Below are 15550 nucleotides of genomic sequence, written 5' to 3' on the forward strand. Positions count from 1 at the left end.
GTCTTCGTTAGGAATAAATGGTCTTCACACAGTTCGCAATGAGCCAGGCGGCCCAAACTGCTGCATATACCCTGACTCTGCTTGCACAGAACACAAGAGAAGTGACACAATTTCCCTAATTATAATTAATTCATGTTAGCAGGAAATATTAACTAAATATGCAGGTTTAAAATATATACTTGTGTATTGATTTTAAAGAAAGGCATTGATGTTTATGGTTAGGTTTGGTGCAACGACAGTGTTAAATCATCACCCGTCTGGCGAAGTCGGCTGTGATTCAATGATAAATTAACAGGCACCTCATCGATTATATGCAACGCAGGACACGCTAGATAAACTAGTAATATCATCAACCATGTGTAGTTAACTAGTGATGATGTGAAGATTTATTGTTTTTTAAAAGTTTAATGCTAGCTAGCAACTTACCTTGGCTTCTTGCTGCCGTCGCGTAACAGGTAGTCAGCCTGCCACGCAGTCTCCTCATGGAGTGCAATGTAAGGCAGGTGGTTAGAGCGTTGGACTAGTAACCGGAAGTTTGCGAAAACGAATCCCTGAGCTGACAAGGTAAAATTCTGTCGTTCTGCCCCTTAACAAGGCAGTTAACCCACTGTTCCTAGGCTGTCATTGAAAATAAGAATGTGTTCTTATCTGACTTGCCTGGTTAAATAAAGGTGTAAAAAAAAAAGTGTCCAAAAATTCTGATTTCCGATTGTTATGAAAACTTGAAATCGGCCCTAATTAATCGTCCATTCTGATTAATCGGTCAACCTCTAGTATTAACCAGTCTTAAATCACTGTCATCCCCCTTTAAGAGGTCATGAAAGAACAGAAATCCCTCCATCAACACACCTACAGACATGTTATTCATTACCATCCTTTACCTCCCTCCCTCACCTAAAAAAAAGTCAGTTCAGGAGTTAAGCCGGCCCTTTTATGTCAAGTGGTCATATTTGGTATGTGCTGGTACTCCCTTGTGATTTTGGGAAAAGATAAGAGGGAAAGAAAAGAAATGAGGGACAAAGAAGTCTGGATCGTAAATCTGAAAATAAGGGCCACCTCTTTCAGAAGTATAATGACTTTGGGGATGGATTAAGACATTGTATGTACTGTATCAGCAGACCTCGAGCCTGGTTAAACAGGACGGAAGAGTGATCCCTGTAGTTTTACAGCATTCAGTTTAACCCAGGCTAGCAGAGCCCATCTGGCCATACATACAGGTCTTGACTTTGATTATTTACCAAATAGAAAGAGAGGGATAAAGAGAAGGGGCTGCGCATATTGTCTGTCTGGCCTTTGTCACGTAGGGGCTGCAGGTAACCTAGTGGTTAGAGCGTTGGACTAGTGACTGAAAGGTTGCAAGATCGATTCCCCGAGCTGACAAGGTAAAAATCTGTCGTTCTGCCCCTGAACAGGCAGTTAACACACTGTTCTTTGGATGTCATTGTAAATAAGAATTAGTTCTTAACTGACTTACCTAGCTAAATAAAGGTAAAATAAAAAAATGTGGTCTGAGTATAGTTTCCTTTGTTTACACACTGGGGTTTGTATGAATGGAATTGTTTTACTCTGTATATACCAGACAATTGGTATTTTTGTCTCTCTCTCTCTCTGTCTCTCTCTGTCTCTCTCTGTCTCTCTCTCTCTGTCTCTCTCTGTCTCTCTCTGTCTCTCTCTCTCTCTATCTCTCTTGGTCTCTCTCCTCCTCTCTCCAATCTGGGGGACAAAAGTTTATAGTGCGGTGTTGTCACAGTGAGAGATGGCCCCCAATGCACTGTGGGTAATAAAATCCATCTGTGGTAGTGTGTGCGTGCGCACGTACCAGGGCATGTGAGAGGGTCCTGCTCTATTTCAAGGAGATACCAATCTCTACAAATAATGAGAGAAGACACACAGGGAAAGAAAGAAAGACACAAAGTGCCTTCCAAGATGGAAACATTCCATAGTGAATATAAAATAGGTAATGCCATTTCAACACAGGTTTAGTTTTTCATCACTTCATAACGTACAGTACAACTTCTCAATGTGGTAAGAGCGGCCAGTGTTCAGTTAGTCTCTGTCTATGAAACCAATGTGTTTAATGGCAAACCATTGTCCAGGGCTTTGTGGTTCAGAAGTAATCCCATTGAAACAGGAAATCAAACAGATGAAGGAGAGAATGAAAGAAAGAAAGGAGTGGGACGATATGTGACATAAAAGGAGAAAAGTGTTTTTTCCAGAGATGAGACGATAGAGTTGTAAGACTTTCATTCTTTCCCTCCATCCCTCCATCCCTCCATCCTTTCATCTCTCCATCCCTCCGTCCCTCCATCATCCCTCCATCCCTCCGTCCTTTCATCTCTCCATCCCTCCGTCCCTCCATCATCCCTCCATCCCTCCGTCCTTTCATCTCTCCATCCCTCCGTCCCTCCATCATCCCTCCATCCCTCCGTCCTTTCATCCCTCCATCCCTCCGTCCCTCCATCATCCCTCCATCCCTCCGTCCTCCATTCATCTCCATCCATCCCTCCATCCTCCATTTTCATCCCTCCATCCCTCCGTCCTTTCAGCTCTCCATCCCTCCGTCCTTTCAGCTCACCATCCCTCCGTCCCTCCATCATCCCTCCATCCCTCCGTCCTTTCATCCCTCCATCCCTCCGTCCCTCCATCATCCCTCCATCCCTCCATCCTTTCATCCCTCCATCCCTCCGTCCCTCCATCATCCCTCCATCCCTCCATCCCTCCGTCCTTTCATCCCTCCATCCCTCCATCATCTCTCCATCCCTCCGTCCTCCATCCTTTCATCCCTCCATCCCTCCATCCTTTCATCTCCCTCCGTCCATCCCTCCATCCTTTCATCTCTCCATCCCTCCGTCCTTTCATCCCTCCATCCCTCCGTCCTTTCATCTCTCCATCCCTCCGTCCCTCCATCATCCCTCCGTCCTTTCATCCCTCCATCCCTCCGTCCTTTCATCCCTCTGTCCTTTCATCCCTCCGTCCTTTCATTCCTCCATCCCTCCGTCCTTTCATCCCTCCATCCCTCCGTCCTTTCATCCCTCCGTCCTTTCACCATCCCTCCGTCCTTTCAGCTCTCCATCCCTCCGTCCTTTCATCCCTCCGTCCTTTCATCCCTCCGTCCTTTCATCCCTCTGTCCTTTCATCCCTCCATCCTTTCATCTCTCCATCCCTCCGTCCTTTCAGCTCTCCATCCCTCCGTCCTTTCATCCCTCCTCCGTCCTTTCATCCCTCCGTCCTTTCATCCCTCCGTCCTTTCATCCCTCCATCCTTTCATCTCTCCATCCCTCCGTCCTTTCATCCTTTCATCCCTCCATCCCTCCGTCCTTTCATCTCTCCATCCCTCCGTCCTTTCATCTCTCCATCCCTCCGTCCTTTCATCTCTCCATCCCTCCGTCCCTCCGTCCTTTCATCCCTCCATTCCTCCGTCCTTTCATCTCTCCGTCCTTTCAGCTCTCCCTCCCTCCGTCCGCCCCCACTTTCATTTGGACTCTCATTCTGAGGCTTTGCAATTGAAGCCAAATCATTTTCTAGCTATATCCCTTTCCTCAGAAGTAATATCAAACCTCATTTCAGACGTAGGACTACAGATGGATGGGATTTGGAGTCTGTCTGTCATAACTAGGACCCAGAGTATTCCCTGGCCATGTGACCTGACGAGGAAAAACTCCTGGCATAAAGGGTGGTTCAGACACAATATCCTGATGTGCAACGAGAGAGAGAGATATTTGAGCAACACATATAGAATTTAATTGAGCATTTTGTTCAAGCAAATTTAGGTCTGCTGATACAGACTGTATTCTCTGTAAAATAGTTTGTATTGTTACATTGTAGACTTCCTGTCTTGTGTAGACTGCATGTGCACTGCTGCATCTGCCAGGTATCATTAACGTTGTCATCACCTTAACTATTAGTAAAAGGCAGAACTGTCAAAAGAGGGGCCCAACGTCCTGTGGAACTTGATGAGTGAGAAACATAAACTGTGATTAGTCATTTCCTTTCATACACTCCTCTCTTTCTCCCCCCACCTCTCTCTCTCTCTCTCTCTCTCTCTCTCTCTCTCTCTCTCTCTCTCTCTCTCTCTCTCTCGCTCTTGTTCTAATTTCTCTCTCTTTCTTAATCATCTCCCTCTTGCTTTTTACTCTCCCTCTTTCTGTCTTTATTTATTAAGCCTCTCTCTTTCTTCTTCTTGTTCTTCTCTCTCTCTCTTCAATCTGTCAGTCATTCGGCTACCTGCCAAGTTCAAACTGCTCTGAGGCCGTTACCCTTTAAAGACCCAGAGCAGCTTACCTACCTACTGCAGTTACAGTTCTATCAGCTGGATAAATACAGAGTTCCGGATTCCTAATAGGCCTATGGCTGTGTCCTAAATACCACCCGATTCCCTATTTAGTGCACTATTTTGGACTACTTTTGACCAAGGTCCTTAAGGCTCTTGTCAAATGTAGTGCACTATATAAGGAATAGGGCGCCATTTTGGATGCAGGCTCAGTGTGCCTTTCGGGTCCTAGAAAAAGCTTTTAAACAAAGGTGCACTGTGCCTTGTCTGAATACCATATCATAAAATAATTATTTCATTCTAGAAGAGTTTGTGTGTGTGTGTGTGTGTGTATGTGTGTTCTACACTACAGGGTTTAGTGAGTATAATGGGTATGATAATAGCTAGATTAGCTACAGTGAATGTTAGGGAAGGTAATTTCCTTGTGACTGACTTGACAGAGTGACATGGCAAGCTTTGTGTTAGGTGTGTGTGTGTGTGTGTGTGTGTGTGTGTGTGTGTGTGTGTGTGTGTGTGTGTGTGTGTGTGTGTGTGTGTGTGTGTGTGTGTGTGTGTGTGTGTGTGTGTGTGTGTGTGTGTGTGTGTGTGTGTGTGTGTTATGTGATGTCGCACCTTTCCTGTTGTGCCCTCTTTACCATTAACCCTCAGGTATGCGCCTGATGACGTTGTGAGTGACATCTGGTTTTGGTTTCCATGGCAACAACCAACCGACTGAAATCAGCCCTAATGAATGACATAGCTCTATTTAGTTTTGACTTTGACAACAACAACAAACGTTACAATGAATAGCTGACTGATTGACTGATTGAGAAAGCAGGAAGAGCCTAGAATTGGTTACTGAGAAGTAACTAGTACTATGAAGTAACTAAAAAGTAACTACTAAGAAGTAACTCACAAGGCTTGTTGTATCAGGTTGAGAGAGAGATTTAGATTTGATTAGAATCCCTATTAGCCGACGACAATGGCAACAGCTAGTCTTACTGGGGTCTGATGTAAAACCAAAAATTACAGACAAAACACTTTACAATTTACATACACACACACTACGTGTTAACGTTTTAAATGTATGTGTGTGTGTGCATCTATCAGTTACACATACCTTACATGTCAGTCCATACACACTAAAAGAAGGTCACATGGGGGGAGAGGCATTGTGCCGTGAGGGATATGGCAGGTGTATAGAGGAAAGACTAATATGCTAAACTCTGTTACCCCTCAGCCATCCCTCCCTCTAATCTCCCTCTTCACCTTTGTTGTCCCTTAGAGACCTTGCTCTCTCTCGCTTAATTCACTTCAAAGGGGCTTTATTGGCATGGGAAACACATGTTTACATTGAAAGTAAGTGAAGTAAACAAAAGAGAGAATTAACAAAAAACAACATCTCTCCCGCTTCCTTTCTCTCTCTCTCTCTCTCTCTCTCTCTCTCTCTCTCTCTCTCTCTCTCTCTCTCTCTCGCTCTCTCTCTCTCTCTCTCTCTCTCTCTGTCTCTCTCTCTCTCTCTCTCTCTCTCTCTCTCTCTCTCTCTCTCTCTCTCCTCTCTCTCTCTCTCTCTCTCTCTCTCTCTCTCTCTCTCTCTCTCTCTCTCTCTCTGTCTCTCTCTCTCTCTCTCTCTCTCTCTCTCTCTCTCTCTCTCTCTCTCTCTCTCTCTCTCTCTCTCTCTCTCTCTCTCTCTCTCTCTCTCTCTCTCTCTCTCTCTCTCTCTCTCTCTCTCTCTCTCTGTCTCTCTCTCTCTCTCTCTCTCTCTCTCTCTCTCTCTCTCTCTCTCTCTCTCTCTCTCTCTCTCTCTCTCTCTCTCTCTCTCTCTCTCTCTCTCTCTCTCTCTCTCTCTCTCTCTCTCTCTCTCTCTCTCTCTCTCTCTCTCTCTCTCTCTCTCTCTCTCTCTCTCTCTCTCTCTCTCTCTCTCTCTCTCTCTCTCTCTCTCTCTCTCTCTCTCTCTCTCTCTCTCTCTCTCTCTCTCTCTCTCTCTCTCTCTCTCTCTCTCTCTCTCTCTCTCTCTCTCTGTCTCTGTCTCTCTTTCTCTCTCCCTCTCTCCTTGATCAAGATGGATTTTTGGGGGGTTGTTGCAAATTCCAGCCGCGCCTGCCGGATCAGGCACTGATCTCTCCTGTTATGAGGAAAAGGGTGGATGAGGAGGGAGGTAAAGGAGGGCAGGAGGCCGGAGGTCGGCCCCTTCACTTCTCCACTTTAATGAAACGTCTCGGGTTTCTATCCAACTTCCAACCTCAGGAGCCATGCAGAGGGCAGGAGTGAGGGATGCAGAGAAGGAGATAGAGAGTCGTGCAGGGTTCACTGAGAGAGACCAAGGCAGTGAGTGGGAGGAACAGAGGGAGAGAAGGAGATAGAGAGAGAGAGAGCAATATTTAGAATGTATGGTCATGCTTTTGTGTGTGTTTGCATGTGCATGTGAAATACTTGTGTACTTGTAGTCCATTCTTGCAGACAGTAGGCTCCTATAAAGTAACTCAAGGTCACTGTACAGCTGAAACACAACCAAGGAAAATTGATTCCACCCCTGCATCTAAAATAGCAACAACCTTTAATTTATCAGTGTTATCTTTGCCGAACAGAGATATGCACTGTAGGTAGCCTTGTTGTTTGCTGTAAAACCTCTAGTCTCTCCCAGTTGAGATAAGGGGGACATTTGCCTCGCCAATGACTCTCAAAGTGTTCCCTGACCCGACTGAGGGCGCGTCTCACTGAGATACTCTGCCTTGAAAGTCACTTCTTATTAAACCTTTTTCTTCAGGAAATGGACCTTTTCCCTGGAACTGATAGGCCTATGAGTTTCAACCTTGCCCTGCTATAATAACTAAAAGCATGTGAGAAGAAGACGAAAGATAATAAATATATGGGTATGTGATTGATTGAGAAAGAAACAGACAGACATAGAAAAAAGAAAGAGGGAGGAGAGGTCATGAGAAGGTGTAGAAGAGGTAGAGGTCATGAGAAGGTGTAGAAGAGGTCGAGGTCATGAGAAGGTGTAGAAGAGGTAGAGGTCATGAGAAGGTGTAGAAGAGGTAGAGGTCATGAGAGGGTGTAGAAGAGGTAGAGATTATGGGAAGGTGCAGAAGAGGTAGAGGTCATGAGAAGGTGTAGAAGATGTAGAGGTCATGAGAAGGTGTAGAAGAGGTAGAGGTCATGAGAAGGTGTTGAAGAGGTAGAGGTCATGAGAAGGTGTAGAAGATGTAGAGGTCATGAGAAGGTGTAGAAGAGGTAGAGGTCATGAGAAGGTGTAGAAGAGGTAGAGGTCATGAGAAGGTGTAGAAGAGGTAGAGGTCATGAGAAGGTGTAGAAGAGGTAGAGGTCATGAGAGGGTGTAGAAGAGGTAGAGATTATGAGAAGGTGCAGAAGAGGTAGTGGTCATGAGAAGGTGTAGAAGAGGTAGAGGTCATGAGAAGGTGTAGAAGAGGTAGAGGTCATGAGAAGGTATAGAAGAGGTAGAGGTCATGAGAAGGTGTAGAAGAGGTAGAGGTCATGAGAATGTGTAGAAGAGGTAGAGGTCATGAGAATGTGTAGAAGAGGTAGAGGTCATGAGAAGGTGTAGAAGAGGTAGAGATTATGAGAAGGTGTAGAAGAGGTAGAGGTCATGAGAAGGTGTAGAAGAGGTAGAGGTCATGAGAAGGTGTAGAAGAGGTAGAGATTATGAGAAGGTGTAGAAGAGGTAGAGGTCATGAGAAGGTGTAGAAGAGGTTGAGGTCATGAGAAGGTGTAGAAGAGGTAGATATTATGAGAAGGTGTAGAAGAGGTAGAGGTCATGAGAAGGTGTAGAAGAGATAGAGGTCATGAGAGGGTGTAGAAGAGGTAGAGATTATGAGAAGGTGCAGAAGAGGTAGTGGTCATGAGAAGGTGTAGAAGAGGTAGAGGTCATGAGAAGGTGTAGAAGAGGTAGAGATTATGAGAAGGTGTAGAAGAGGTAGAGATTATGAGAAGGTGTAGAAGAGGTAGAGGTCATGAGAAGGTGTAGAAGAGGTAGAGGTCATGAGAAGGTGTAGAAGAGGTAGAGATTATGAGAAGGTGTAGAAGAGGTAGAGGTCATGAGAAGGTGTAGAAGAGGTAGAGGTCATGAGAAGGTGTAGAAGAGGTAGAGGTCATGAGAAGGTGTAGAAGAGGTAGAGATTATGAGAAGGTGTAGAAGAGGTAGAGATTATGAGAATGTGTAGAAGAGGTAGAGGTCATGAGAATGTGTAGAAGAGGTAGAGGTCATGAGAATGTGTAGAAGAGGTAGAGGTCATGAGAAGGTGTAGAAGAGGTAGAGATTATGAGAAGGTATAGAAGAGGTAGAGATCATGAGAAGGTGTAGAAGAGGTAGAGGTCATGAGAATGTGTAGAAGAGGTTGAGGTCATGAGAAGGTATAGAAGAGGTAGAGGTCATGAGAATGTGTAGAAGAGGTAGAGGTCATGAGAAGGTGTAGAAGAGGTAGAGATTATGAGAAGGTGTAGAAGAGGTAGAGGTCATGAGAAGATGTAGAAGAGGTAGAGGTCATGAGAAGGTGTAGAAGAGAGGTTGAGATTATGAGAAGGTGTAGAAGAGGTAGAGGTCATGAGAAGGTGTAGAAGAGGTAGAGATTATGAGAAGGTGTAGAAGAGGTTGAGATTATGAGAAGGTGTAGAAGAGGTAGAGATTATGAGAAGGTGTAGAAGAGGTAGAGGGTAGTGACTACGCGGTTTATCTTCTCCACTGAGGTGAATCACAGAGTATATCGTCCCCATTGAGACTGTTGCTACAGCTAACTGCTAGCTTCTGGCACACACAAACACACACACACACACACACACACACACACACACACACACACACACACACACACACACACACACACACACACACACACACACACACACACACACACACACACACACACACACACATTTTTAAATTGAACCACCTCAAACCCCATTTCATGCACCTTCCTTTCCCCTCAGGCATCTCACTGGACAGCCCTAGGCCTACGGGCCCCATGTGGTTTTACTGTATATAGGCCTACAGAGTGAGATCACTGTAAAAGTCGCCGCTTAGACACTGATCTTAGGTCAAGTTTCCATTTTCCCCTAATGATTATGGTCAAGACTCGTGGAAAGTAAGCTGATCCTAGATCAGAGGCTTTAGTCACCTACTCCCATCTCACCACCCACCCAGAACATTATAGATTACACAGCTCAACCTGCTTTATTATTAAAACACACACAGCTAATCCCAGATCTCTACGTGTCAGAGGTCATTATTACAGGCTATATACCTGCTAAAGGTCTAGAAGGGATGTGGGAAGGCTTTAATATGTCCATACACTGTCAATACATGTATGTAACTGTAGCTGATGCTTAGAGTGTCTCTCTCTCTCTCTCTCTCTCTCTCTCTCTCTCTCTCTCTCTCTCTCTCTCTCTCTCTCCCTCTCTCTCTCTCTCTCTCTCTCTCTCTCTCTCTCTCTCTCTCTCTCTCTCTCTCTCTCTCTCTCTCTCTGTTAATTAGTCTCTCTCTTTTGCCCCCCTCCTATAGCCAACATTGTTTGTGTTTATGGTGACCGTGTGTCTGGCTAGGGGTGTGTGGGCAAACGTGTGTGAGTGAGTACATTTTGAGAAAGCATGTGTTTGTATGAAGTAGCCGTGTATGTGTCCATAAGTATGAATGAAGAAGTGTGTGTGTGTGTGTGTGTCTGTGTGTGTGTGTGTGTGTCTGTGTCTGCAGGTTTGGGAGTGTATGCATACATCCGTGTGTGTGTGTGTCTGTGTGTGTGATACACACTCCAATACACTCTCACAAAGCCATAGTTTGTGTTTGTATGCAGTAGCTGTGTTTTCGTGGGTGTCCAGTCGTTTAAAGCCAGGGCGGTTTTCATGGGCTGGAGACACTGCCATAAACACACACACACACACACACACACACACACACACACACACACACACACACACACACACACACACACACACACACACACACACACACACACACACACACACACACACACACACACACACACACACACACACACACACACACCAATGCCATAAACAATGAGGATGGAGTGACTGTGGGTGGGCCAAGACAGGACCTCGCTCAGGACTCAGGCCCACTGTGTGTGTGCTCACCAAGCAGACAGTGAATGTAGTCACTATGAAGGGGCTGTGTGTGTGACTGGGCAGGGTTTCATCATAGTGATGTTGCAGTCTCTATGGGGTCATGGTTGTATGCTCTGGTTGAGGAGAATAGGGAGGGAGACTGGGGTCTGTTTCTGTGTTACTGTGTTTGACTCTACTTGTTGTGTTCTCTGATGTCATGAGGGAAGTCAACAATGGGGGATTTCTTTCCTGTGGTGGATTGGGAAGGGGAAGTTTTTTGATGGCTTGGATTGTGTGTTTGTGCGTGCATCCTGAAATGTAAGGATAAGAATAATCGGACTCTGACCGCATTAAACAGCCAATAGACTTGGACGTGTGGAAATTATGCTCAGAAATAAATTATTTTATCTCATCCAGGTTTTTGACCGCTGCTGATCCGTTACTCTGAAAATATGACACATTTTCCTTCCCAGAAAAGTCTCAACCAACCAACACTAACATCTCTCTTTTTCTTTGTGTTTCAGATTACACAAGGACTCCACCACTATGGCACCCTTCCTCCCCCTCCTCCTCCTCCTCTCCTCCTCTTCCTCTGTCCTCTCCGGTCACTGTCCAGAGGATTGCTCTTGTCAGGCCCAGGGTTCCATCTTCTGTATCCAGCGTCGTTCCCTCGTCGTCCCCCGACCTCCCTTCCTCTGTGAAACATCTCTACGTCTTCCAGAACGGCATCAACACTTTAGCCCAGGATGACTTCACAGGTAGGAAGCGTTGAGGTTAGAGGAGTGGGCCAGCAACGGGAAGGTTTCCAGTTCTAATCCCATGTGTGACAGGAAAATATTTGTTCAGGAGTGGGCCGGCAAATGGAGTGTTGCTGGATCAGTGTCCTGGATGCCATTTCCTGCTGTTGTGCCCTTGAGAAAGGCACTTGACCCCTGAACTGCTACCCTCTGCTCGAACCTTTCCAACCTCTGTATGTGTGTCTTTCGAGGGTTTGGAATGAAGTAGAACACAAGTTTTTCCATTGTAAATCCGTATGCATTGGAATATAAAGTCATCTTCGTCTTCTTTTTCTTTAGGCCTGGGGGAACTGGAGATGCTGGACCTGTCCCAGAATAAACTCACGGAGGTCCCGGATGGGGTCTTTGAAACGCTATCTTCGCTGAGGAATCTCGATTTGTCCGCAAACTACATTACCCACATCGCCAAGGATAGCTTCTCCGGATTGATGCATCTCGAGAGGCTGTATCTCCACGGCAACCGCATCAAGAGCATCCAATCGGAGGCCTTCGAGGTTCTGGAGGATCTTCTGGAACTGAAGCTCCAGGGGAACCAGTTGACCGGTCTCCCAATGCTCCATCTCCCCAGGCTTCTCCTCCTTGATCTCAGCTTCAACTCTCTCCCGACGCTGGGTCCCCAAGACCTCCAGACCCCCCACCTCGAGTCGCTCAAAGTGGCTGCGTTGGGGCTCACCACCCTGGACTCAGATCTGATGGCCTCCCTGGGGAACCTCCATGACCTTGATGTGTCCCAGAACCAGCTGGAGGGGATGCCTGAAGCATTGAAGGCCACCCGGGGGCTTATCAAGCTCAGCCTGGCTGCCAACCCCATTGGGGAGCTCCGGAACGAGGACTTCCAGGTACATAAATTTTCTTAAAAATGTGTCAAATATTCCTGTAATTGATGGGTCAATAACACATGGCTTAGTCCCTGAAGCTGCTCCATGGGATTTACTATGTCAAGCCTCTGATCCAACCTATCCAAACTGCCTGCGTGTGTATGTTTTTTAGTGGGGTTGGGATCATTTGTGAACATTGGACAATAAAGTATTCTTTTTTTTCTTCTTCTTTTCCAGAGTCTGTTGTTTCTCCAGGAGTTGGATCTCAGTGGGCTGAACCTCCAGGGCTTGCCCCAGGGTTTCTTCCAGCTCTTCCCCAGGCTGGGGCACCTCACGGCGGCCGAGAATCCCTTCAACTGTCTCTGTCCTCTGGCCTGGTTCCCTGGCTGGCTGAAAGAGAAGAATGTGGATCTGGGACGCACAGAGGAGACAAGGTGCCACTTCCCACCAGTGAATGCTGGCAAGGTATTGTCTTAATATTTTGTCATTCTAAATATATTTTATTTATTTTCCTGTGAAACACATTTAGTTGCTGGCCTGTATGAAATGGGATACAAATAAAGTTTGATTTGATTCGAAGGTGCTGGCGGAGCTGGACCATCAAGATTTCGGCTGTCCACCTACGACCACTGTTATGACGAATGCCCTAGGGGAGGGGAGTACTTCCGCACCCCCCATTCCGACTACATCCCCTGGAAACACACATACCAACGCCATTCCCCCACCTCCGCCATTCCCTAGTGATGAACCATCCTCAACGGAGACAGACATTGAGAGTCGTCCCCCTCCTCCAGCTTCTCCGACTACCGCTTTCAGGGATGAGGGCCACATCTGTCCGCCGAACATCTGCCTCAATGGGGGTACGTGCCGCTTCGATCCTCTGGGACAGCTTGGATGTCTCTGTCCCCACGGAACTATGGGTTTGTACTGCGAGAACCTGGAGTCGTATAACTACAACCAGCCACCTCTCCAAACCTCCGCCCCCGAGGTTTTGGCATCCATGGTTGCCCCCATTGTAACCTCTGATCCCAATGACATCAGTTCCCGTCAGGTGACCTCCACGTCCATCCTCCTCGACCTGCACCGTTTCCTCGAGACGAGGCCGCACATCCGCGGGATTAAGCTGACCTACCGGAACCTCTCAGGGCCCGACCGGCGCCCCATGTCCCTCAGCGTCCCCGCCTCGTACCCAGAATACACTCTCCGAGGGCTCCGGCCCAACTGTACCTACTCGGTGTGCGCCAGCCCCCTGGCAGAGAGAGTGAACGGGGGTGGAGGCAGTGGAGGTAGCCCTACCGAGGGAGGGTCTTGTATGGAGGCTCGTACCGAGGGAGGTCCCCAAGCTTCGTCCTTGGAGCCCCACGTGGATGATCAGAGCCAGCTCACCTACACCCTCATCCCAGCCTTGGCTGCTCTCGCCCTGGTCACGGGGGTGGCGGTGGTGGCCATCCTGGTTCTTTTCCTCCGGAGGAGACGGGCTCACATGGCGCTGGAAGGGGGTGAGATGGGACCAATGGAACTGGAGGGCCTTAAGGCTTGTCTGGAGAACGGCGTGGGGAACGGGGGCACACTACCCCACAAGGGAGCGGATATCGCCCCCTGTCACACCTCCATCCCGACCCAGCCACAAAATGGCGGATCGTCACAGACCCTTCCACAAAATGGTGGTTTAGAATATGAGGCCCCCCTCATGAAGGGACAGGGGCACTGTCCATCGAATAATAATGTGGCATCCTTGAAGCCATCGTATTTCTAGAAACTAAGTCTGTTGTCTTCATGGATTTCTTAATATTTCTCAATGACACTCAATGTACTCAATGACATTCAGAGCTATGGAATGGAACAGAAGTAACTACCCCTGTAGAGGGTAACGCTACGCCCGTTATCTCTAAGTGGATGGGAGGACTCTACCATTATGAGGCAGTGAAAGGGGGTGTTTTAGCTCATCCAGCAGAGTTCAAGTTGATAGAAATGTAACAAGTATTGAAACCTAAAGTGCAATCGCCATGCCAAAAAGGGTCTATCTTATAATCGGACTGAAAACGGAAGTGCCTTCTTGCATTGACATGATATGCTGTAATAATGATGCTTTTATTTTTGAAATGTTGATGTTTTGAAAAGAGCTGCATTGAATGAGTTGCAATCCTTTTGCTGGATCAGGAGATTGGGAGAGCAGGGCTTGTGGAGGTATGGGGAAGGCACAGAGTCAAGGTTGGGAGGAATAGAGGTGGGGTGCAGAGGTAGAGATAGAAACACAGGTGTGTGTGTGCTCTGTAGACTGTTCAGCATTTCCGGAAATGAACGAGGCACCCCTCCCCACCTGCCCCCTGGGAGAACTTGCACTGAAGGGAAGAGAATCTCTCTGCAACATAGTGAAATGCTGATTCTGTAGAGATGGTACCACGGACAGAATACAGTTTTAGACGATATTACCACCAGTCAGATTTCCCTTCATCCTGCTACACCCCCCCCAACGAACTGGTATTATCAACCCCCACCAGGGTTGATCAACTTGCTGTGAAAGGCATGTGGACTAAATGGAGAGAAAAGACAAGGAAACCCTATTCCCTTTAAGTATGTTACTTTTGACCCTTCCAATGTTGACATTTGAGTCATTGAGCAGACGCTGTTATCCAGAGGGACTTACAGTTGGTACGTTCATCTTAACTAGGTGGGACAACCACATATCACAGTCGTAGTGAGTACGTTTTCCCTCAATAAACAAGGTATCAGACAAGTCCGTGCTAGTAGGGAAAAAAACTAGAAAAGACTGGTGCTGTGGTCAAAAGTAGTGCACTATACAGGGAATAGGGTGTCACTTGGGACGAAGCCTCTGTCCTTAGCGGCGTGGTCAGTAGCTGTGATGGACGCTATTTGAAGGTTGTTGTTGTCGAGCGGGTTTCATATGATGTTTTTGTAATGTGTTTTGTATGTATTTTTTTATAGTGGATTTCTCTGTTGCTGTCATGCTGTTTCTCCTGTCTTGTTGTAGTCAGAAATGTTGATGCTGTATTGAATTGTGCTGTTCCCTCGACACGGCAAAGGGTTGGGGTCCAAGTCATTTAAATTCAGAGAGTTTAGAATTGAAAGGGTTCATTTACTTTTAAAGATGAGTTTTCCTTTGTTAAATAGGTCATTCCAATTCACCTGAATTGACTGAATTTAGATTCAATTTACCCCTACCCAAAACGCTTCACATTTTGATCATGTAGAAATTGTTCACCAAGTAAATGTGAATAAGAAGTGTCAGAAACAGCACAGACTCTGAACTCTAAACTCCCACACTCTTCTTCTTTACTGTCTAAAACTGTCTGCCAACTACAATAGCCTGCCAAAGCTACATAAGGACATGGTTAGCTCCAGAAACACCAATCCTTGTCCCAAATGACACCCTATTCACTACATAGCACACTACTTATGAACAGAGTCCTATGGGCCCTGGTCAGAAGTAGTGTACTTTAGAGAATAGGGTGCCATTTGGGACACAAACCTAGTCTCTTTTTGAACGCTCAGCTCCAAAACTGTCCTCCAAGCTCTGTCACCGCAAACCCTGAGCCATTAAAGTGGCACACACACATGCCGAAAAAAGCACGAGGGTTCAAAGACTTCGA

The 15550-nt window shown here is 46.6% G+C and overlaps 2 protein-coding genes across 2 annotated transcripts in view; both read left to right on the top strand.

The window, feature by feature from the left end:
• Positions 1 to 13835, top strand: part of vasna (vasorin a) — a 49970-nt gene extending 36135 nt beyond the window's left edge. Inside the window, 5 exon segments of the mRNA XM_052527938.1 lie at positions 10849 to 11007; positions 11009 to 11082; positions 11401 to 11960; positions 12177 to 12404; positions 12520 to 13835. Of these exon segments, the coding sequence (XP_052383898.1) occupies positions 10871 to 11007; positions 11009 to 11082; positions 11401 to 11960; positions 12177 to 12404; positions 12520 to 13695 (2175 nt within the window). The 5' untranslated portion in view covers positions 10849 to 10870 and the 3' untranslated portion in view covers positions 13696 to 13835.
• LOC118372603 (vasorin) overlaps positions 1 to 15550 on the top strand; it is a 184149-nt gene that overhangs the window by 36137 nt on the left and 132462 nt on the right.

This window comes from Oncorhynchus keta, chromosome 10 (genome assembly GCF_023373465.1).
Source record: "Oncorhynchus keta strain PuntledgeMale-10-30-2019 chromosome 10, Oket_V2, whole genome shotgun sequence".
Taxonomy (NCBI): Eukaryota; Metazoa; Chordata; class Actinopteri; order Salmoniformes; family Salmonidae; genus Oncorhynchus; species Oncorhynchus keta.